Source organism: Aphidius gifuensis, linkage group LG5 (assembly GCF_014905175.1).
Source record: "Aphidius gifuensis isolate YNYX2018 linkage group LG5, ASM1490517v1, whole genome shotgun sequence".
In the NCBI taxonomy this organism is placed as follows: Eukaryota; Metazoa; Arthropoda; class Insecta; order Hymenoptera; family Braconidae; genus Aphidius; species Aphidius gifuensis.
In genome coordinates, this window is record NC_057792.1 from 9691688 (window position 1) to 9718628 (window position 26941).

A 26941-nucleotide genomic window follows, 5' to 3' on the forward strand; every position below is an offset into this window, starting at 1 on the left:
ATAACTATACTACTCTCTAATTTTTTGAATTTTTTCATCAATTTTTCTAGACTCCATTATCTTAAATATCACTAATTATGGAATTTCTCAAAAGGGACCCTTTTTTTTTTACAAAATAAGGTACACAATACACGCATTTTAAGCATCGCAAAAATCTGGGCCAAAAATTCAAAAAAATTAGAGACTTAATTTCAGCCGAAAATGAACCAAAAATAGCTCATCTTATCTAATCAATCTTATCGCAGAGGGTCAGGCAGATGACTCCGTGATTTGACTAAGAATGCCCCATATGTATATGGTTTTTTTTTTTTTTCTTTCATTATATTCCCGAATTATTTTTATTTATATATTATAGAATAAAAATTATTATATTATTAGTTAATTTATGTATTTAATCGAGTAGTAAAGGAGGTAAATAATCAAGATGACGGAGTAGGAGTCATTGGTTGGTCCGTTCACATTTTTTTTCAATGTATTCCTTGTTTGTTTTTGTTTTGTTTTCTTTTTTCAAGTTTCTTATCAGAGTATGGTGGTTCCAGATGAAGCTATATAATTCAAAAAGGTAGTGGAAGAAAATTAAATAGAATCCAGCTTTCAGTCGATTAGAAATTTTTAAACAACTGGCGTTTAGCCCTTGTTTCGAAATTACTGAGTTCGATTGGTCCTTTTCTGGCGTCACTGGTGAATACATGTGTGGATACGGTGGATGTAGAGGTGCGTAATTGTATTCATTTTCATGAGGCCGAGGCTCTTCGACTAGAGTAATGACATTGATACGTTATACCTTGACGATTAGTTGTTTCATTGGTGAGTAACCAATTGTTTCACATCTTCGTACTCGTTGTTCATTTACAATCGCGACATCTCTTCCTCTCAACTGTAGTGTCCATTGTGCCTGTTGGGTCATGCAATATAGTGAATTAATATTTTATATATATGTAAAGAAAGGAAAGTGTTCATGCTTTATCCTAAGATTATTGATTGATTCGCGTTTTCTTAGAGTTCAACATCGATTATCTCATTTTTAGAGGGTTGTGGGGTAATACTAGCATAATCTTCCTCATCCGATGTAGCATATTGAATTTTTTCCAATCTATGTTTTTCAAAGTTCAATCTGGCACCGGTAGATTCGAAAAATTCTGAGCTCAGTATTTCACTACAGTTGATTGGTACTTCGTCAGGTATTAATTTTTTTATATTTGTGTTATTTTTTTCTCTGCAATAATTTTCGTCGTGCCAAATGTGATTACAATAGTTGCATACTCGAGCAGTTATATTATTATTGTTTCGTCTACACATATTTGCTTCGTGTCCTCCTGTTTCACATTTGTTGCATGTTGGTGCCTCTTTATTATTTCGCTTCAGGGTATAGCAGTCTGGTGCAATATGTTTGTTCTTCCCACATATTTGGCATGTTATTATGATTGCTTGGTTACCTGTGACCCTACATGCTTGCGTTGGGTGGCCCATTTTATTACAATTTCCACATTAGATTGCTCCTGAACCTGCATTACGGCATTTGCTACATGGTCTTTTTTGCAACATAACTGGCATCTTGTGATGTTTGATTTTTCTTGCTCCATTTTATTTTGTTTTGTTATTTTTATTGTTGAAGTTTTACCTTTCCATTCTTTTGCCTCATGGCTAGTTTGTTTACAAATTTGGCATACATTTACTTCGAAGGTTTTTTTTACTTTCGCTACTGCTTTTCTTAATTCCTTTTTTCTTATTCTAGCTTCTTCTTTTTCTACTACCAGTCTTTTTATCTCCTCCCAATCTTTTGTCCAATCAATGGCATATTCTAATCCTTCTTTGATGCTTCGTTGAAACGCTTGTCTGCTTAAAGTGTACATTCGATTTTTCATGATATTGGGATCTTCTTCTTCTCCTGGTATATATATTTCTTTAACTTGATTCATTTTCTCTTGTATTCTTTTTAAAATTTTTTTAACCAGTTCCTCATTTTTTTGATATAGGGCAAATAGTTCACTCTAGTAAAATAGTGGCTCTTCTGGGCGACTTTGAGGAATGCGGTCCCCCCCCCTCGGGTGTGTTGTGCATGGGCCTATAGTACAGGGCCCGGAGTAAAAATAAAATAGCAAGGGTGCGAGTGAGAGGTATGTGTGTGAGTGAGAGGTATGTGTGTATAGTATAGGTCATGGTAGAAGTACTACAGGTATGGCAGTAGTCCATGCTTTTTTCGTCGCGTTCTGCGCAGCCTTATTTTTTCAACCAATCAACAACGCGCCATCGAGCTGTTTTGCTTTTCTTTCTAACACGCAATCTCTATTATAAGAGCCTCTCTCTCTAACATACTGTTTTGACAACTATTTTTTATATTGTTGTAAATACTAATAAATATATGTGGAGCATGTTTATAAAAAATCAAAAAAATAAAAAAACCAAGACAGTTTAACAAATAAATTATAATATTTTCATTGTTGTTGTTTTTTTTAATGCCACAAACAATAAAGATTGTGTTGTATTTATTATACTTGGATTCATTTATTTAATATAAATAATTAATTTTTATTATTGATGTATGTGAATCATTATAAAATACCACCTAATTGAATAAATATGATAACTTTTGAAAAATTTAAAAAAAACTTGAAAATTTTCTTAACAAATTTGTATCGCGCGCGCATAAAGTCTTCCATTTTTGTGGCGAGAAGGTGACCTTTTGATTGGTCGATTCACAGCGGCCAAACCAGGCTGCGCACTGCCATACCTGTAGTATTTCTACCATGGTATAGGTTGCATGAATAAGGGTGCGTAGTAAAAATGCATGGGTGACGTCACGGTGAATAAAATGTATGTGTACGAGTAAGAGGTGTACGTGTGTAAAATGAAATGTATAGGATGGCGTCAGGGTGCAACGGTACATATAGAACATAAGCAAGTGTAGAGTAGTATAGTTTTTGTTAGAGTTTTTTAGTTGAGTTTTTTATAGTTTTTTATATAGTATTTTTTGTTATAGTTTTTAGTATAATTTTTGATATAGTTTTTTAATATAGTTTTCCAGTTTAGTTTTGGTAATTTTTTTGATATAATTTTTTAATATAGTTTTCCAGTTTAGTTTTGGTAAATTTTTTAATATAATTTTTTAATATAGTTTTTAGTTTAGTTTTTTTCAAGTTTAGTTTTGGTTATTTTTTTAATATAGTTTTTTTTAGTTTAGTTTTTCCAGATTAGTTTTTAATATAGCTTTTAGTTTAGTTTTTTTAATATATTTTTTTAGTTTAGTTTTTTCCTGTTTAGTTTTTAATATAATTTTTTTAATATAGTTTTTTTTCAGTTTAGTTTTTTCTAGTTTATTTTTTTTGTTTATTTTTACGGTATAAAATTTTTTAATATATTTTTTTAGTTTAGTTTTTTCCTGTTTAGTTTTTAGTATAATTTTTTTAATATAGTTTTTTTCAGTTTAGTTATTTAGTTTATTTTTACGGTATACAATTTTTTATATAGTTTTTTAGTTTAGTTTTTCCGGTATACAATTTTTAATATAGTTTTTTAGTTTAGTTTTTTGCGGTATACAATTCTTAATATAGTTTTTTAGATTAGTTTTTTAGTTTAGTTTTTCGACATCGGAGAATAAAGAAACTGCTACATTTTAATTGTCGTTTTTGGTGGTTTTGGCGGTGTAGAATAAAGTCTCCGTAGTGTATTGACATTTTTCGGTACATTTTAGCGTCGTAGAATAAAATTTACCGTCACCCTTTTCGACTGAAAAATTTCGTTGATCCGAGCCTATAATTAAAATCTAAAATTCCACGAGAAGGTAACAATGTCACGTTACAACACAAATAAAATTTTTAAAATGCAACCAATATTCAAATCTATAAATAAAATTAGAAAATAAAATTAAGAACAAAAATTTTTAAGAAAACAAAATGAAAAAATAAAATATTTAGATTTGTAGTTTAAAATGTTTCTCTTGTTATATTATTCTTACGGGTGGTATGCATTTTTCAGATTCCCCCCCCCAAAAAAAAAAAGACAGCTTTAATTTTTAGATGTAGCATAAGATTTTTTTATTTTTAGTGAAAACAAAACTTAAATATAAAATGAAAAATATATAATATTATTTTTAACCCACTTTTGTTTCTGAATTTTCATAAATATAAATTTTGAGACTTTTTTTATTTTATGAATTTTTATAAATTTTTTGAAATATTTGTTTTATCCACACCCTCGTCAATTGATTGATCATTTATTATTGGTTTACGAATACGTAAAAACTAAGGTACCACAAGCTTATTATTTTGTTTAATAAATTCATCTTTATATTTAACCCGTTTTTATTTGAATTTTCATTTCGATCATAGGGTCTAGTGATCGAGTCAGACCATATGTTTTGAATTATAACTCCATTGAAACATTTTTCATATTATTTTTACGATATTGCATTTTTGTTGTTGTACCATTTATTCTAAATATTATTTTTTGGTATTATTACCTTCATCATCATATATGTAAGTATATATGTATATTTTATTTTTGAATATTATTTTATTATGTGTGCGTGCGCATACTAGTAAGTAGGAGTGCTAGCAACAGTTTGAATGGGGAATGTGTGCGTGGGTGTGTGTAGTGTAGGTCGGCCATGTTTGTTTTGGTAGTGTCTTGAGCGTTAAGTTAGATCTTAAAACCCGTACTCAGTGATTCAACAATAACATTTGTTATAAATAAAAAATATTTCAAGTATTTTTTATTATAAATAATAATATTCTCTAGCAGGTGTATTGGACGATTGGTACTTTTTTTCAAATAATTAAATAGTTATGTTGGTATTTCGAGCACTTCGTCGATAGTTGTGGTGCATTTGATTTTTTATTGCATTCATTATCTTTCTACCTTTATTAAATTGTTCAAATATTATTATTTTTATTTTTTACTATTATGATTATTTATTTTTTTATTTTTTTATTTTGACATGACGATTAATAATTTTTATTAATATGTGATTAATCAATTATGTGAAAGATAATAGTCGATATTACATTAAAGTTATGGAAAAGATAAAAATATAATCGATATTTACAATAGCGATATATCGATGTCAATAATGAATAGTCAATTACTTTATTCAACTAGGGATGTGCGATACTCGGAGATATATCGGAACAGTCGGATACTTTTTACTTGATACTTTTTAATCCGCTGTAGCGAGTAACTGATATTTTTACTAGATACCGCTCAAAAAGTACCAGAGACCAGAGATTGGAGATTTTAGCAATTTTATAATATATAATAATATATATATTACCAAAAGACATACCAAGAAATATTATTTTATTAACAATTATATAAATTAAAATGATAAAAATTGTTATTAATTTGAAATATTTAATAATTTCACCCAATATCAAATATTGTTTTGTATTTATCAAAAAAATACTTATATATATATATATATATAAATATATATATGTATTTTCAATGAATACAAAACAATATTTAATATTGGATAAAATTATTAAATATATATTTCAAATTAATAACAATTTTTATCATTTTAATTTATATAATTGTTTATAAAATAATATTTTTTGGTATGTTTTTTGGTATTATATATTATAAAATTGCTGAAATCCCCAATCACTAGTCTCCGGTACTTTTTGACCGATATCTGGTAAAAAATATCGGTTACTCGGTATATCGGATCAAAAAGTATCGAGTAAAAGTATCCGATATATATTGGCGATATATCGGCTGTTCCGATATATCGCCAAGTATCGCACATCCCTAGTTTCAAAACCAATATACCACGCCCCTCTACCATTTCTTGCTGAACTAGTCGCTACCAAAATGGCCGTCGGCGGCCATTGCTCCCGAAACTACCCCACGGTCCGTTGGTGCCGTTATACACCAGCTGGCGGTAAGAGAGGAGGATGGTGAGAAATCCTCGTTGATCCCATAGTAACTAAGGCTTCTACTTTATCGGTGGAAAAATTAGTTACAATGTATGTAATATGCTGCTGCTACGGCTGCTGTGGTTGTTTGTGGTTTAGTGACTCCAGTTAAAATAGAGTGTGATTTTATAATTCCAGTCGGTAAAAATAATATGTTTTATATTATTATGTCGATAATTATTGATATAGTAGAAAGCTACAGCTTGCATAAGAAAAATACATCTTAAGAAAAGTGAATATTGATGATTTAGTGATCCTACAAAAACTGGCCCTTAGAAAAAGTACATTTCAAATAAAATCGCTGCAAGTAATTGTATAATATAAATTGAATGATCGGTATAAATTTATTGTATCATAACTTTTATTCTAATCTTTGAATTAATTATTAAATTTTATTTTTAATAAATAAGTTGTTTTAAAATAATATTATTTCAAACTTTTTTATTTCGCGCCTTTGTCAACCATTTTATTCTAATCATCTACAAAAAATATCTTGACAATATTCAGTTTCTACTACGGGGTTTGTTTTAATGCTACAAACACGAGAGTTTACAAATGACTGATTTTTTCGCAAAAGTAATTTGCATTTTTCTTCTGGAAATTTTTTTAGAGAACTTCAAAATCTTAAGTATGAACAAATATTTCCTATATTCTCAAAATCAATGATATCGATTGTATTTAACAAATTTATAAAATTTTAAATAACTAATTTTTTTTATTCTTAGAATTGTAAGGTGCCATGACGATCATTGATAAATGATCTCACATTTCAATAAACAAATATTACTGGAAATATTCCTTATCGTGGTCATTTTTACAATTTTAATGATAAATAATAAAATATACAATGAACAAAAAATAAAATACCTATGACGTCTTAGAGGAGCATCTTGAAAGTTCTAGAAAATTCTAGAATCCGTCACTTAAATTCCTATTTCCCGGCAATCAACTCATACCCCATGGCTCTTTTACCGGCTCGTTAGTAGTTAGAACCCGCCCTATATACCTACTGGCGTGTGAAATGATATTCTAACCCTATCTTGCAGCTTCTTTTACTGATAATTTTTTATAATTTACAGATCTTGTGACGGAAAGTTTGAATGAACGGAGTATCTTCTTTCACGAAACATCCTGTTTCGGTACCGGCACTATTTATCTGACTTCAAGACAACTGTGCGCCATCGAGTCTGCAGCCCACATGAATCCGAACATGACAATATACCTTTTAGTACTAAGTCACTCAAATGTATCAGAGATAACTCGCAAGTCGATAATGGTTCTATCATCCGCTTATAATAACATTGAAATTTATCGTATTGTCATCGATGATTATATCGAAAATACTCCACTCGAAAAGTGGTGGAATAGCAGGATATTGGAATTCAGTCAGTGGCCTAGAAGTCATGCCTCTGATGTTCTACGGTATTTAACACTATGGAAATATGGAGGAATCTACCTTGATTTAGATTTTGTAATTATTTCGTGAGTGAATTAAAACAATTGGAAAGTTTTAGTATTTTTTTTTATTCCCCCACGGAAAAATATATATCCTGGATATACGCTATTCGCATATATCGAAGAGTGCGTTACTGGTATTTTCTTGAGAAATTCCAGGATATATCTGAATAGTGTATATCCAGGATATATATTTTTCGTGGGGTCATCGATGTAAAATCGATGATAAAGATGTTCCATTTGGCCAACTTTTAATTATGAGGTATTTGATACTATATTTCCTATAATAATGATAATAAAATGATTAAAAAAATCACAATCGCAAAAGCTATGAAATTCAGTTTTAACCCTTTTCTCACGTCTCTCGACCGTTTTAAATTCCTAAAAAAATAATTTAAAAGAAAATTTTAATAAACAAAAAGACTTCCCCTACTATCTTGAACAATAGACAACTAATGACAGCGTAAAAAGAAAAATAAATTCAAAAAATGTAACGTTCATTTTAATGAACTGAATCAATCTAAAAAAGGTAAAGCAGCAAACAAAAATAAAAATACGCATTTTATTCATGTTTGAATTAAATTAAATTCACTGTAATAAATATTATACTCGCGAACACGGATTCGTCCACATACACACCCAAATAAACATATAATTATTATATACTGGTGATGAAGTGTTGCTGATTGTTGAAATGTACTTAAAATTGTTGTCACTGATTGGTAATGTTGTTAAAGCAGATGAATAATGTTGAGTTTATTGTAGAATACTGATAACGTCATCCAATATGCAAAAAAAAAAAGTATTATTTATTTATAAATTTTAATTGTTTATTCAATAATTAATCAAGAAACAAATTCTAGCGAAATTATTTGAATTAACGCTATTGTTATAAACAAAATTTTTCATAAACAATTCAAAGCCCAATTTCAATTTTTAATTTTAAAATATAATCCCGATCGACCAGGCATTTTTATTAATTTTTTTAATCGCAATTTTCCGCTTAACCCTTCAAAATACGCAGAACGCCTGATTACTTAAGAGAAAACACAAGTTGTCCTGTTTTACCGGTAAAGTCCATATGTTTTACATAGGAAAAAAATTGAAATAATAATAATAGTATTTTTTTTGTATAGAAAAGCATACAGACTTTACCGGTAAAACAGGACAACTTGTGTTTCCTCTTAATTGAAGCTAATTTTTTTTCTACGACTTTCATCTGAACTATTTTACCCTAAACCCCTTACTTTTCCCGATACTCCAAAAAAAAAACAATTTTTAATTCTTTTTATTTTTTTTTTTCATCCAAAAAAATTTTCACTAACTTTTCATTACCACCCTCAAATTTCCTACTCCCGAATTAGTGAATGTGATTTTTTTCATAACTTTTAACATAAATCTCGGCCAACGGTCTGGCTTGCTTGGACTATTTGTGAAAGATAGAAAATAGAGTGGAAAAACGAAATACAAATATAATCGGTATCAAGCTTATTATACGTTTTGAGAATAAGCTGCGGTGCGTCTTTTCAATGTCTGTATTCTTTTTATTTTTAGATCACTGCAGAACTTGACAAACTTTGCAGGTGCTGAGGATTGGGAGAATGTTGCGGCTGGAGCTATTGGATTAACAAAAACATCGATGTTAGGTCGGAAAATAGCTGATGCTTGTATTCGAGACTTAAAAAAAAATTTTCGTGGTAATGATTGGGGCAATAATGGGCCAGGAGTAATCACACGAGCACTCCAAAAAATTTGTGCAACTAAATATGTAGGTATTCACTTTTACTGTCAGCTTAAACGTCTCAAACTTTCTTCGTATGACATATGGTTGAGACCTTTCTTACCGATGGTTTTATTTTTTCTATTGTTTGAAAAATGAGTTGCCCCCATAAAGTTTTGAAGGTGCTTTTCATTTTGAAATCCGATACCTCTTTACTGCACTACAGGAGGTATTATTATTATTATTATTATTATTATTATTTATTTTGTAGCGAATCCTCGTTGCCTTAAAGGCTTAGTCACAAAATCATTTGATCGACTCTTCATTGCACGACATCAACATTAAAAAATTAGAGTAGGGCGAATTCCCTCCTTTTTTCGTATGTAAAATTCAGTAAAATAATTAAAAGAAAATTCTTTCTCTCTTGTGTTTGAGACGTCGGACTGACTGGACCTTTTGTTTTGAACCAGTCGTCTGGCGACGGTGAGTTTGCGGTTATTTTTCTGTATGTTGGACATGGTGGATCATTTTGTTTAACTTGGTCTTTATGATCAACTCAAGGCTGATCCTCGAGTTGATTATGATACTTTTGATACATTTGTTTATTAGATTTAGTTTATTCATTATTAATAAATTAATATTTTGTTGAACGCTTTTAGATTAGGATTTGTGAGATATTATTAGATTAGTTATTTTGTATTTTGAGTTACGTCGATGTTTGATAAAAAAATATGGAGTGAAATGAATTAATTGTGTCTTTTGTTATTATTTTTGGGGTATTCATTAATTATTATTTTCAGGATGTAATTATTATAACAGCTTTATCTGGCCCTTCTACCAAAACCCACACACTGAGCGACCCTGTAGATTGCTAGTTTCGGTTGTTTTGTTCATTGTTTAATTGTATTTTGTCCAGGTATGAATGTGTTTTGAGCGCGAGACTGCGTTATATCTTTTTCCGGTTTTAAGGTGATTTGAAAATTCCTGATTTTATTTATTACGTTTTTGGATACAAAATTATTATTATTATTATTTATGTTGGATTATTGGATTTTAGCTTTGTTTATTAAAAAGGACAATTTACAGGTAAAATGACGGTAACGAGCGGTCCGAGAAGATAACTGGCACAAATGTCATGTTACAATTTATTTATTTGTTTATTTATTTATTTATTAAGGTTTAGTGTTCTGCGGCAGTAGCCATTATAGAACACAAGTAGATAGATATTACATGGTGACAATATATGATAAATAATTACATAATAAAAATTGTGGTAATAATACAGTTTTGTTTTGATTGTACATAGTTGATCTATAATTTCAATTGATAGCTAGTTTACTGGCCTGCAGCTTTTACACATGATAATATATTCTGGTGATATTGAACGGAAAGACATAATATTGTTGAATAGCGTAGTTTTATTACATACTCTATTAGTAGTATTTACCATAATACTAAGAGGGGTTGATGATATTATAAGCCCAGTACCGTTTACTATTGTAAAAGGTGATATTTTACGTAATTGATTAGCCAGTAATCTTATCCTGATGTCATTGAGTAGCTCTGGGCATTCAACTGCTCCAATTAGAATTTTTATAAATAAAGATATTATTAAAACTTCATGGTGTAGATGGATAGGTGTAATGTCTGTGATACTACCTACAGTTTGAATGAGAAAATTATTATCACACCCTCTAGGTAGGTAAATACCCTTTGTTTTATATGTGAAATATTTAAAAAACCTACGTTGAGGTTTATTAATAAGTAACATCCGTTTGTTATTATGAGGGGTAAATAATGAAAAGCAATAGTTCATTTTTGAGAGAACCAGAGCATGATACAATGCTTCTAAAGTATGGATTGAGTGAGTCTAATTACCAGACCAAGAGACGACATTGCTGATTTAACAACGTTTTATATTTGACTATTAAATAATAATTTACTGTCAAATATTATTCCGAGGTCAGAGATGATCGTTTGACGAGATAGGATTATTCTATTGATAGTGTAATTAAATATCATAACATCTCTAGACTAATAGAATAACTTAGAAGAAAAATAGAAAAAAAAAAAAACCAAAACAGTACCATCTTTTGAATTCTTCTTTGACCCTCGTACTCCGTAACATCCAACACGTGCCCCCATTCTAACGCCGTTTTCAATTTATTTGTAATTCAAAAATTATAAGTATCTGTATATACTGATACAGAATGTATTTCAAACCAATTGTGAAGGATAATAATAATAATTTGAAATAGACTCTAGAATATCAAAACCATGTTCCTTGTAGTCTAGGATATTATCAGAAATGTTCTTATGATGATTCATTGTCAGAATTTGAATTTAATAGATCGATAAATTGTGTTGAGTGGTTTGTTGATGAATTGTTTGATATAGCTATTAAAGTTGATAATATTTTATCAAATATCAAACCTATGAACTTGACAATCAATAAAGAGCGTTCTTTTCATCAAGCTAAAAAATGCTATATTTGCGATAATATCATTACGGAACAAAATATTAAAGTTCGTGATCACGATCATATTACTGGTGTTTAAGGGGGACAGCTCATCAAGCTTGTAATATTAAATATCAAGATTCTTGTATAATTCCAATTGTTTTTTATAATTTATCTGGATATGATGCACGTTTCATAATTAAACAATTAACTAAGAGATTTCCTGGTAAAATAGAATTACTTCCATTGAACAAAGAAAATTATATTTCTTTCACAAAACATGTAGATAATACAAGGATTCAGTTAAGATTCATAGATTCATTTAGAGTTATGGCTAGTTCATACGATACACTAGCAAAAAATTTAGAAAAAGATAAAAAAGAAATATCTAGAAGTTTTTGTAGAGATAACGAAGAATTTGAATTGTTAACTAAAAAAAACGTTTTTCCATATGATTATTTAGATGATTGGAGTGAATTTGATGATGTCAAAAAAATGAATTGACGCATAGAAGGACGTCGGAGTTAACTTGATCAAACTTAGAAAAAATAAGAAGTCCTGTGGTCTAGTGGTCGAGGCGTTTGCCCGGAAAGCAAAAGCCCCGGGTTCGATTCCCGGCAAGGGAACTTCGTTATTTTTTCTAAGTTTCTGGTTTTTTTTTTTTTTTTTTTTTCAAAAAATGAATTGACGCATAGAAGGACGTCGGAGTTAACTTGATGAAACTTAGAAAAAATAAGAAGTCCTGTGGTCTAGTGGTCGAGGCGTTTGCCCGAAAAGCAAAAGCCCCGGGTTCGATTCCCGGCAAGGGAACTTCGTTATTTTTTCTAAGTTTCTGGTTTTTTTTTTTTCAAAACCTTCCATCAAAATAGAATTTTTATTCAAAATTAAATGATGTAAATATAACTGATGAATTATATAATCATGCTACAGACGTTTGGAAGAAATTAAGGATTCAATCATAAGGTGAATATTTAGATTTATATTTACGATCAGATATTACTTTACGTACTTTACATCACAAATCAAATCGATTTTTAAATGATTCAAAAATTGGATATATTTGAAGTTGATTGAGAATATCCATCGAATCTTCATGATTTACATAAAGATTTACCTTTAGCGCCAGTTTATGAGAAAACACCTTTACCTGAGAGTAAATGTGTAAAGCTATTAGCTACTTTAAATTCAAAAGAAAAATATGTTGTTCATTATCAAAGTCTCAAACAAAATCTATCTCTAGGTCTTAAACTAACCAAAATTCATTGTGTTTTGACGTTTAATCAAAGTTCATGGTTAAAACCATACATAGATTTAAATACACAATTACGACAACAAGCTAAAAATGAATTTGAAAAATCATTTTTCAAATTTATGAACAATGCTATTTATGGAAAGACAATGGGAAGCGTAAGAAACCATCGAGAAATTAAATTGGTTTCGAAATATGATGGTTGATATGGTGCTAGAAGTTTAATAGCAAAACCTAATTTTGCATCATCAAAAATAATCAATGATTTAGTAATCATAGAAATGAAACGAAGTAGCATACTATTTAACAAACCTATTTATTTAGGATTTAGCATTTTGGATATTTCGAAAACATATATTTATGATTTTCATTATAATTAGATCTTTAAAAAATTTGGTAATAATGCAAGATATCTTTATGGTGATACTGATTCATGTATTCATCATTTCATTGTACCTTATATTCATGAAAATATAAAAGAAGATATCGATAGATTTGATACATCAGATTATGATATTAATATACCTTATGGTATTTCGCTTACAAACAAAAAGTAGTTGGATTAATAAAAGACGAAAACAATGGTAAAATAATGACTTAATTCATAGGTTTAAGAAGTAAATCATATAGTTATAGAGTTGAAAATGATTCAAATACAAATACACATAAAGTTCATTCTAGAGCAAAAGGTGTTAAAAAATTTGCCATGAAAAAATAACATTTGAAGATTATAAAAATTGTCTTATAACTAAAAATGGAAATATTCAAAAAGCAAAATATGATACATTCTCGTAATCATAATTTAAAGACAATTACAATAACGAAAAAAGCTATGAGCTGGCAGGATAATAAACGTAATTTGCAGAGAGGTAGTACCAACACACTACCATGGGGATATATTGCAATAGTAGACTAAGCTTATGATTCATCCATTGATTGATATTCCGTCCAGTTTCGTGACTGTTACCAAACTAACCGAATGGTACTCAATCGACTGCTTTTGTGGCTCTCACTATTTACTCTTCTAGAATGGAGAAACTCGTTCAATTTGCACTGATGTAGTTGTTCCAGTTATTCAATTTGAAGACATCTGATCGTTTTCTTAAGATATTATTCATTTTCTAGGACTTAATCATAATATATATGAATCCATCTATATTCGGGTACTGAGCATCTCTGACAGCATTTACATCAGATCTTTTGATTCAGGACTATTCTTCTAGTTAAAAAAACATATATGCGATCTTAATATCGAATCAATGTCTACAAAACAATGAATCAAAGAAGTTTCTAGAATTAAGGCAAGAACTGTATAGATCGGTGACAGTCACCAATCTATACGATTAATGAGAGATTTGATTGGTGACAGTCACCAATCTAGACAGAAGTCACCAAACTAGCCGTTTGGTACCAAAAAATGTCACCATTCTAGCCACTCAACATATATATATATATATTTGTATAACTTCGAGTTCAAGAAGATGGCCATGTGAACATGATGCTCGGTATATTTAAATTTGTATAAACATTCTTAATGTAAATATACAACTTTTTTTTAATTTTGCAAGTAATTTTTTTTAATACGCCGAAAATTTGTCCAACTCTGACATTGAGGACTTTATTTTTACAAATTGGACTTTGAGGACATTTATATATACACATATAAGTTTAGGCACGAATGTTTGAGTTCAGGGAAAAATGTTATTTATAACAGAGTTTGAGGACTTGTAAGACACATGTAAGTTCTGATGTATTTATGAATTTAGGGACATAATTCACTCTAAAGAGAGTATGAGGACATGACACCTCTGATGGGCTCAGCATGATAAAAGACTTGGAAGACTTTAGTTCCCACTCGAGATGACTTTCTAGCGATACTCTTATCATGTAGGTAATTCTTAATGACGTGAGAAATACTGGGGGATGACACCGGAGAAATTTCTCCGACATTGATCTCGTATCTAATATATTTCTCCGACATAAATCTCAACCTGACAAAGCTTTTTTTGCCGTGGGAAGAAATATGCGAGCACTGATGATTCGATCAGATCTTATTTTGTCTATAGCTCTGATTTTAGACCATCACATTTGAATGAGTATATATTAAAGTTCTGATTTAGTGATACAGATTAATATTTACATTCATTGACTCTTCGATGAACGTGGATAACCCTTGATGTCAAAATTCAAAATATTTTAGATTTAGTGATGATTGAAGTATATGCCTAACTTCGTATATGAGGACTCAAAGTCCTCAAAGCGATGGATACACAGTAGAATGTATTGTTCGATATATTGCCCGTTAAGGGATTTATATCTAGTTCAAAAAAGTTGGTTAGGTACTATTTAAGATACGAGAAGCGAATGTTACTTTGGGAGAGGGGGCTACGGCATCAAATGTTTTTAAGGAAGAGTAAGGGAAGGCTCATTCCCTTGCCTAAATAGTAACATTCGCTCAGTTGACTTTATAATTTTTTATGAAACAAATAATTGACACACTTTATTGTTGTCGCGACGAGAGCATTGATTGTTTTTATTTATTAATATAGTTATTAAATTTTATATTACTGTTATTAGTGATCGTATATTTACTTAAAAATATTATTTTAGTTTATTCAATAATTAAATTCAAGGGGATTTGCTAATACAAAATAGATGTATCTAGTATCGAGATGCCAACGCAACTAACTTGACTAAAGGCCCGAAGTACTGGCACAGCCCTTGGCACCTTGGTGTACGTGCAAAATTGCAAAAAATCTAGAAAGATCTACAACGACGCCTGAAAATTTTCTCAGGCTCGTTATAGTTCTTGGAAATTTTATTTTATTTTGTTTGCCTTGAGGTTTCCCAATGTGTTGGCTGTTGGGCCAACACGCTGCAGGAAAACTCAAGCATAAACCGGTCAGCCTGACTTGTGCGCCGATACGGTGCATACCAATTAGCACTCGGCACAATGCTCAGGCTGGCGATTTTTTTTTGCTCAAAATTTTATTTTCTTAACTCGTTTTTCTATTTTTCTCTCTCTTCTTCTCTCTCTCTCCCTTTTATGCTGACGGAACATGTATAAATATCACAAACATAATGTATATGATCTTCAACGAATGAAACAGACTCTTGCAAGAACTGTGAATAAGGGGTTAGTAAAATTTCTTTATATAAAAAGTTTTAACCATTACTTTTATTGATAAGACGGTTATCGACTTGATACCATGGTAGACGTTAGTCTTGGATTCCAACATAAACCTTTAATCAACGTTGAAGATCCCGAGTGGAAATCTGGTCAGTCATCCTGATCAAGTGAACCTGGTCAAATCTTGATCAATAAATCATCAAGTTGGATGATTTCAAATAAATATTTTTTTTTAAACGATTTTCCCTGTTCAAGATAGGATCAAGTATCTTGATCACATCCTGATCAAGTGATCATCCTGGTCAAATCTTGATCAATAAATCATCAAGTTGAATGATTTCAAATAAATATTTTTTTAAAACAATTTTCCCTGTTCAAGATACGATCAAGTGAACCTGGTCAAATCTTGATTAATAAATCATCAAGTTAGATGATTTCAAATAAATATTTTTTTAAAACAAGTTTCCGTGTTCAAGATAGGATCAAGTGTCTTGATCACATTCTGATCAAGTGACCCTGGTCAAATCTTGATCAAAAAATCATCAAGTTGGATGATTTAAAATAGGTATTTTTTTAAAACAATTTTTCCTGTTCAAGATAGGATCAAGTATTTTGATCACATCCTGATCAAGTGAGTCTGGTCAAATCTTGATCAAAAAATCATCAAGTTGGATGATTTGAGATGAATATTCTTTTAAAACAATTTTCCCTGTTCAAGATAGGATCAAGTATCTTGATCACATCCTGATCAAGTGAGTCGGGTCAAATCTTGATCAAAAAACTATAAAGTTGATTATTTTAAAATACATAAGTTTTTCAAACAATTTTTCCTGTTCAAGACAACATCAAGTATCTTGATCACATTTTGAACAAGTAAATCTGGTCAAATCAACCTAGTTTAATAAATTTAATAAATTAAGTCAAGTAAAATGTAGAGCTGATACCCTAGCGAAAATGCCGATAGTCGGATTGTGCACTAATCTCATACAAAAACGAAACGAAACCGACACACGACTATAAGAATTTCTAAGTCACGAGAATAAACAGTAAGAAGCATTTAAAAAATAAAATATTATGTCTAAAAATTTCTAAATAATATTTTTATAATTTAAGACACATTAGAATTTTTTTTAAATAATTTTTTTATTGAAAAAACTCAATTCTGTTTATGTATTAAAAGTGAGGTTAGCTGTCAGAATCATCTGTACACGACTGTGAGATTTTACAATTCTCACACAATTCCGACACACGACTGAGAGAATTGTAAATCCGACACAATTCCGTCACAAATCCGACAGACGTACGACAGTATATTTTTATTTTGTATTTAATATAAAAAAAGAGCATTTTATTGATAAAAATTTTTGTTCAATATTAAAATTATAATATTTTAATAATTTTAGGCATATTAGATTTTTTTTTTTGAATAAATTTTGATAAAAAAAATAATTGGAATCGTCTGTGAGAATTCGCGATTTGCAAAAATTTTTGTTTAATAATAAAATTATAATCTTTTAATAATTATAGGCATATTGGATTTTTTTTTAAATTATTTTATTAGAAAATTATCATATTTTGGTTTTTTTATGAGGTTAAGAAAGGTTTTTTTTTAAATACTTTTTTTTCAAAACTAATACATTTAATCAGTTTCCCACGTATTTGGTATTTTTGTAACTCGAATGTAATTTGTAATGAAACCATGTATTTGATTTCCCATGTTTCCCATTATTTTTTTTTGTCAAAATTTATTCAAAGAAAAAAAAACTAATATGCCTAAAATTATTAAAATATTATAACTTTAATATTGAACAAAAATTTTTATTCATAAAAAGCTCTTTTTTTATATTAAATACAAAATAAAAATATACTGTCGTACGCCTGTCGGATTTGTGACGGAATTGTGTCGGATTTACAATTCTCACAGTCGTGTGTCGGAATTGTGTGAGAATTGTAAAATCTCACAGTCGTGTACAGATGATTCTGACAGCTAACCTCACTTTTAATACATAAACAGATTTGAGTTTTTTCAATAAAAAAATTATTTTAAGAAAATTCTAATGTGTCTTAAATTATAAGAATATTATTTAGAAATTTTTACACATAATATTCTATTTTTTAAATGCTTTTTACTATTTATTTTTGTGACTTAGAAATTCTTATACTCGTGTCTCGGTTTTGTGTCGTTTTTGTATGAGATCAGTGCACAAACCGACTGTCGGATTGGTGTCGGATCGGTGTCGCCATTTCGCTAGGGTAACATTTCTGTATAATATTTCTTCTATCGAATAATTCATTCCAATATCTATCTATAATTTATTATTACGAATTAACAAATAAATACAAAAAAATCATTTCGTATTTTATTAATGAAAATATTCAAAAATAATTATTTAGGAAATATTATTATATCGCATAATTATTTTTTTTCCAATTATTAATCTTTCTCTGAATCTATCATTTTCTTTTTGCCTCTTGTGTGTAAATGTAAAATATGAGGATTAAAAAACTGTACATTGCATCGATCGTCCGGTAGCCTAACGGCTAAAGCGTGGGTTTAGAATAGTAATCCGTTGTTCGTAGGTTTGATCCCGTCTAGTTGCGCAAATTTACTTAATTATATTCTTTGTCTTTCATTTCAGCACATCTATCTCTAACTCTAACCCAAAAATAATAAGTAATTAGCTGATTCAAAAAAAAAAAAGAAAAACAAAGTCATTTGTTAAATAATTTTTTTTAATCATTTTTTGATAATGTTTCTTGATCACTTTTTGATCAAAAATCTTGATCAAGCCTTGATCCATTTTTGCGTTACGTTTTGATCAATTCTTGAACAGGTAGCTTGATCAAGTCTTAACCAGGTACCTTGATCAAGTCTTGATCCATTTTTGCGTTACGTTTTGATCAATTCTTGATCAAGTTGTCTGATCAAAACTTGATTTGAATTCAAGTTGCCTGATCAAGTTTTGATCATATCCTGAACTGAACTTCTACTCGGGATCACGCTCGATTTTATGTCGAAATGGTTTGATTTTTGACGTTGAAACGCAGTTGATCCGAGATTGAACTGAATGAAAAATTAAAATACACAAAAAATACCTAAATTTATTAATATGATGGTAGAGAATAAAAGGAAAAGAAAGTATTCAATTTTCAAGGATTCAACCTCGATTCAATCTCGTTTGGACTTCAAAAAGTAACGTTATTCGAAGTTTAATCAGGTTTGCTCAAGATTAATCGAAGCTTAGAAATTATTATTATAACTATTATTATTTCTAGCATTTGTCCTTACACTGACAGAAAATATTTTCAAATGATACTAGTTTGTCATAACTTTTTTGAATAAAGATTGAGGTTATACCTGAATGAAGATTTTTCGAAATTTTGAATCTATGTTCCACTTATTTTAAGAAATTATGTATAACTGATATCATCTAAATATATTCCGCCTACATTTAAGGAGGCATACTTTAACGTTTATCCATTTTCAAAGAATGATGGTGAGCCAGCACAAGTTTATACATTTTTATTCAAATAAAATTGAGCACGAGTCTGACAAAAATAGACGGAAAATAGCTGATATCAATATATATAACAACTTTTTACTGTGTATATTAAACTTCGAGGACTCTCGGTTCTCAAACGCGTTGTTAGACATGTACTCCAATCAGTACTAAGTGAAAAATACTTTTATTTTCGAGTTAGAAAATACTTACATTAGTAAAAAAATGCTTGAAATATGATAAGAAATCGTAATTGACTCTGGAGAATCAAGATATAACCTCGTAGATACGTTATCGAGTTCGATTAAAATTACAAGATACTAGACCCTTTTAGGGATTGAACCTGGACCAAGACATCAAACTTAAAAAAAGTATTTATCAAAAAATCTTTTGAAGTAATCAAAGCTGTAGATATTTCAAGAATTGACGCCAACCAGAATCGAGTCAGCAGTTTTCGTATGTCAGTGTGAATATATGTTATAAAAAATCTTACTAAGCCTTAGCGAAAGGGTAATAATAGACCTATAATTTTCATGATTATGTTCTCACTCATTAGCTTTTGTCAATTTTACCATTGCTCAAAATATTTTTCTGACCTCAATCTATTTTCTATTTTATAGATAATCTTTATAGATTTTTTATTAACTCATGTGTAATACTTTGACACAAAATTGATCTCCAGTTATAAAGAAATAGACGAAATATAGCTGATATAAATATGTATATATTGTAACTAATTTTTCTACCGATAAAGTAGAAGCGTCAGTTACTATGGGATCAACGAGGATTTCTCACCATCCTCCTCTCTTACTGCCAGGAAGGAGCCAGCTGGTGTATAACGGCAACCAACGGACGCCAAGGTAGTTCAGGAGCAATGGCTGCCGACGGCCATTTCGGTAGCGACTAGTTCAACAAGAAATGGTAGAGAGGCGCGGTCCACCATATTGGTTCCAAAACGTCACTCGGGCACCATTACTAAAATGTATGTGATTTTTAGTATCGGCCGGGAGCGTAATAACCTCACCCCGCGGCGGCGGTTATTACCGTGATCATTGACTTGGTTTAGCTAACTCGCATAACCTAAGTCAATACGAGAACGAGGATATTCGTACCTCGCAGGCTTTACCAAATATCCTCCTATTGCCTACTCACTCTAGTGCACCAAGTAGTCGAACATAAAGTCCATCTGCAACCACGCTGGTCTTACGCCGGACCATTCTATGCATTTGACTACTCGATTATAGGTTACCCTGACATTAAGTAACCACACTGGAGTGAGAGAGCGAGTGAGATACAACGTCCTATCTATGCAGCATAGCGACATCGTAAATCACCCTCGAGAGCATGCACAACGCATCGGTAGCTTGGTTGGACTCATCAGTGACATCAACTAGTTCCACCCTAGGACCCAGTCGACGTCATCGTCTAAGTCGGCTAACTCCACCAAGGAGTCATGCCAGCTTCACCGGTGCTATCAACTAGCTCCTCCATAGGAGCATGTCGACATCACCAACTCCACCAAGAAGTCAGCTAGCTTCGTCGGAAGCCAACCACGGACTGTCACCAGTCCCGGTGCCATCAGCCAGCTCCGAGAGCCGACCGACGACTGGCAGTGAGATGCCAGCGATCACTAGTTTTATGGTCTCTATCCCCACTCCCGTTTGACCCACTCCATACTAACATCTGTGCGCACACCCGATGCGACTCTCTGGTGGGAGTGTCGAAGTAGAGGATACGAATCTGACGTAGCCAAGGTAGGAATCCGGATTATCCGCTCGTGGCGGATGTCTACCAAGTCAACACTGACATTCAGGCGGAAATGGATGTCACTACCGAGGCCACTCCCATACCGGTGGTATTAATTAGCGTCCTAGTCGATAAAACCCCTTAGACCAGACCTCTAATTATTTTCGGGAGCGCGAGATCTGCTAAATCTCGTTACAATATATACTTTTCACTGTTTATATTGAACTTTGAGACTCTAGGTCCACAAAAACGTTGTTAGACATATATTCCAATTAGTACTAGGTCAAAAATACCTTTATTTTTAAGTGAAGAAGATACTTACATGGGTAAAAAATGCTGGAAATATGATAATTAATCGTAAATGCTTCTAAAGAATCAAGATATAACCTCGTAGATACGTGATCGAATTCATTTAAAATTACAAGATACTCAACCCTCTCCGGGATTGAACTTGAACCAAGACATCAAACTTGAAAAAAGTATTTATCAAAAAGTCTTTCTAAGTAATCAAAGCTATGAATATTTCAAGAGTTGACCCTAACCAGAATTGAATCAGAAGTCTTCGTATGTGGGTGTGAATTTTCGATTCGTTCTGTCATGATAATGTTAATATTGGTAGCGTTTTATTAATCAAACATTTTAAAATTGTTTCGAATATTTTTTTATCCTCATTCGAATTTTTGTTCAGAAGAAAATGATGGCAGGCCAACATCATGTTTAAAGATTTTTAATGAACTCAGTATTATATATTAAGTGTAATACATTGACACATAATCAATTACGGCTCCACCGAAACCCAACGGAATACATATATAATATACATATATTGATAAATGTGTACTCATTACTGTGTACACTGTACTTCGAGTACTATAGGTACTCAAACACGTTGTTAGACAAATACTCCAATTGGTATTGAGTCAAAAATACCCTTATTTTTTAGTAAAAAAGATATTTACGTAACTAGAAAATCAAATGAATATCATGATTAAGATACGTTGTCAAGTCTATGTTATATTTCTAACAACGCGTTTGGGGACCTACATTAGACAAAAGTTTGAACAAACTATGGATAATTACCGTAACGAAGTAGAAAAATGGCGGAGAAAAGTTTTTAGTCATCAATAATCCAATCGACAGCAAAATTTATTTCGTTACAAAATATTCACAAAATATTCACAAAAGAAAAAAAAAATCAGTCCTGTAATGCAACAGAGTAATGATAATATTTATAATCAATATATACATTAGACCTGTTCGAAAATAAAAATATATTTTTTTTTTTGGCTCCTAAGGTCCCAGAAGTTGCGTACCGACCTCAGAAACTTGGGAAAAAATTTTTGTCGTTTTACGATTTTTTTTGAGACAACGAATTGATTATTAATTTTTCTATTTGATTAACATGGGATATGGCTGAATATTCACGCGGATTGATGTGGTAATTTTTAAGGTACAAACTCGATCAAGAACGCGTTTTGAAGTTCGAATAACGCTCTACAAGATTTTGTATATCGTTTTTTTTTTTTTAGCGTTTTTTTATCATTTGTTGGATATATTGCCCGTTAAGGGATTTATATCTAGTAATAAGTTTAGGATAGTCAAATTAAATACTTAACACAATACTATTTTTTTGTTTGTTATCTTTTAATTTCAATAATTGTTGTTTAGATTATTATTTTAATTTTATATTATTTAATTTATTGTTCAATCAATTAATTGAATTGTTTATTCAATGACTTGAATAATATTTATTTTATTTACATAGCTCTTGATTAATTGTTTAAAAATTTATAAATTATTGCTAATTTATGAATTTAAATTTGTATTATTTTATTATTGAAACTATTAATTGAACACTTTTGATTGTTATTATCAATAACAATGGTAATTTATTGTGACTGCAATTATCAGAGATAATTTTCAGTCGATAATTATAAAAATGATTATGGTATTTTAAGTTATATTATTTAAATTTTGATCATCTCAAACGGATATGTATAATAATTAATTGATTCGATTTTTATGGTATTGCACAATTATTCTAATCAGTAAAAAACAATTCAGTGACTTGCAGTTTGATGAGTCCTTGGACCTGGATGGCTGCAGTTCAGCGTCAGCACGTAGGCGAGTTTTTACTCGGCTTGTGTTGGGCGCCTTTGTTGCTCGTGTATATGTATATACGTATATTACGTATATATGTATGACAATCGGTCATTCTGATGACACTTTTTTTTTATATTTTCAAACGCTGTGTAATTATGATTCAAATAATTGTTTCAAAGAATTTTTTTTTTTGATTGATATTTTTAAAGATATTCAACATTAAGTACGGATCGGTCAGTTTAATGACATCGAAAATATGAGAAACGTTGACTTTGGTGACTTATATATATGATATATATAGTCACCAAAGTGACCTAATCATGAAATTTTTTTGTATATATGCATATATAGAAGTCATCAAAGTTAACGCTTAATATATTTTTTATATATAATTATATTCATGAACGGCTACTGAAATAACCGCTTAGTAGTGTGCATACAAAAAAATACTCAGCAAAACGGTTAATGCTTAATATTCCACTAATACAAGAAATTATTAACGACTCGAAAATCAAAGAATTAAATGGGAAAATAGAAAAAATAGTAAAAACCAGGTACCCAAGTTGACTCCGTAATTTCTTTTAAATTCGCCCTAAAAATACAGGATTATCAATGTATATTTAATACTGTGACTCTCAATTGCTTTTGACTATTCCGTTTCTTCAAGAAACCCTCACGTCGAACTCAAAATGTTTTCAGCATAACTTTTAGTAAATAAGTTTTGAGGAGACTTAAAATACATAAACTTTTATTTAAGAACGTAGAGGCCACTAATACTAATTGTATTCAATTTTAGGAATTAAAACAGAAATTTTGGAAAGTTTAATTGGTAAAACGTATTTTTATCAGACTTTGATACAGTGTAAAAGTGTAAAAAAAATATATTGCATAAGTCAAGAAGACTGTCAGAAATTGCTCATCGTTATCGTAGTAAAGTGCTATAATCTTGATAAAAAGTCTGTTTTTAGTACAAACTTATGTAACTATTATAACGATGTTAAAAAAAGTTTAAGATTTAGCTGAAAGAACTTATAATAGTTACAAACTTTGAGTAATTTCAGAAGGAAGTCGTTCATCTTCCACAATCAATACGAAAAATTGTAAGAATTTGTATAGTAAAACAGAGCTATCGTTTTGATTCTTCGAATGACTAAATATTAATGCCTATTAGACAGGAGATTCCTGGTCAGGTCGACACAATCAAAACATTACTTGATCTATTGTTGGATGAAACACCCATCAAATTTCATCAAATCTGACCAAAGAATAACCAAAACGAGTTTTCGTATATTTTTCGAGAATCGGTCATTTCGATGACACCGGTCACTGAAATACTCGATTCCTAGTAAAGTTGCCTGTTTTTTTCTATTTTTAGGCATCGTAAGTGATACTCTTCAATCGATCATTATTGATAATTCAACGACACTTAAAGCTTTCATCGACATATTGTTGTAAAATCTATGTTTCTTATATAATTTACAATCGAAAATTCCTTATAACAAACATGCATCATTGTCGACCAATCGGTCAGTTCGATGTCACGGGTCATCAAAATTCACGATTCATCGGTACTGTTAAGAAAATGAACAAGTTGTTGAAAACAAGGTTTGAATTTATGATTTAATTTTTCTACTCGATCAGGCTTTGATACAGAAGTATAAACATATTAGATTGCATTTAGTTAAAAAGGTTGTTAAAATTTGCTCAATTTTTTTTAAGTAAGGTCCTTGACTTTTGATGAATAGTTTGTTTTTAGTTCGAACTTGTGTGTGTATGTTAAAAAAGTTTGAGATGAGAAAAGCTTGCAATAAATACGACCTCTTTCTAGAACGAATTAGTTACTATTTTTAATAGGAGTCACTTATCTCTTATAATCAGTTGTGGAAAATAAGAAACAAAGTGATGACATTCTTCAAGATGTTTTTAGATCCTTCAGGATCGATCGTTAGTATCGATCATCGAAATATTCCCCGTAAGTATATAATCGGATAGCAACAATGAATTACTAAAATTGACATATTCTTCTATATTCATTATTCTTTTTTTTTTTTTGTTTTTCTTAAGGCGACATGAAACGCGATTCTGCCTTATCTCGGGGTGCCGTGCGCTCCATCTATAGGTCCCCAGTGGTATCACTGGAGCCCTATACTTCGATCGGAAAGACGAGTCAAGAGACTACTTAAGAGACAACTTAAGATCTAATGAAAGAGATTTCTCTCTTTATTTTTATTGTAAACAAACATTACTGTTTACAACGAATTATCAAAATTATTAACAACAATATAATAATAAAGCATATGAATTTTGTTTATATGCGACAAGTGTCTATTAATTAATATTATTAATTAATTAAAATAATTATTAATATTATTATATCAATATATTGAATCATTGATTCTTTTTCGAATCCAAAATTTGCAAGACACTAAATTCTGTGTTTTCCACAGTTATTATTGATTACCAATAATTATATTGAGCCATTGATTCTTATTCGAATCTTAAATTTACAAGATACTAAATTCTGTGTTTTCCACAGTAATTTTTTCTCAATAATAATTATATTGAGTCATTGATTCTTTTCCGAATCTCAAATATAACAACATGTCTAATTCTGTGTTTACCACAGTTATTATTTATCAATAATAATTATATCAATAATTTAATTGAATGATTCTTTTTCGAATCTCAAATACTACGACATGCATAATTCTGTGTTTACCACAGTTATTATTTATCCATAATAATTATATCAATAATTTAATTGAATGATTCTTTTCCGAATCTCAAATACTACGACATGCATAATTCTGTGTTAACCACAGTTATTATTTATCAATAATAATTATAAAAATAATAATGTCAATCTATCAACCCATAGACTGACGTTATTTTAAATTATTTTTCTTTACAAACCCCTTATACTTCTAATGAATGAATTGATGTTTTTTCATGTAACTTAGTTTCTAATCGTTTGATATGATGTATACATGAATTTTCAGTTATATTCTCAATATTATACAATTATTATTATACTAAAATTACCATTAGCTTTTAATATTGATAATTCATCATCCACAACTGTTGATTGAACCAAAACAACCATGATATATGTAAAATAATGATGTTAACACTCAATATTTATGTCCAACTGAACCAATCACCAACTAATCTATCCAATACCTTTTGTTCCAATGGATAAATGAATTTTTTCTTATAAATTGTTATAATAAATATGTTTTCCAAATTGATCAATACAATCTGACAACTGATATTTTTCCACAACATAACCTATAACATATCAAGTATTTTTTGTTAATTTTTTGTATTAACTGATGACATTACTGATCCATTTATACAATTATTTAACTTATCTATTTATGTAATTTATTTGATTTATTAATATTTTAATGTTGTATATATGCTGTTGTTGATGTACTGATAATTGAATAACAACATCTTGACACCAAATACAATGACACAATAATAATGACACTTCAGATTGATTTGATTGTTCCATCAGGTTGATGTTTCAAATATATACTCCAATGACGCTTTTATTATTAATTAGTTTTTAATTTATATCAAATAAATATTGCTTTTAATTGTTTTATTATATTGGAGAAGTATGAACATGTATCTCGGCTTGGTGCAGCGTTGTGTCGGTT

General features: G+C 30.1%; 1 protein-coding gene across 4 annotated transcripts in view; it reads left to right on the plus strand.

The window, feature by feature from the left end:
- Positions 1 to 26941, plus strand: part of LOC122857547 (lactosylceramide 4-alpha-galactosyltransferase-like) — a 58219-nt gene that overhangs the window by 19721 nt on the left and 11557 nt on the right. For 2 of the 4 annotated variants that reach the window (XM_044159793.1, XM_044159797.1), the window contains exons 2-3: positions 6995 to 7397; positions 8925 to 9138. In XM_044159793.1, the coding sequence (XP_044015728.1) occupies positions 6995 to 7397; positions 8925 to 9138 (617 nt within the window). Of the gene's footprint in view, positions 1 to 6994; positions 7398 to 8924; positions 9143 to 26941 lie in introns of all 4 variants that reach the window. The other 2 variants (XM_044159795.1, XM_044159796.1) reach the window with 2 other exon arrangements.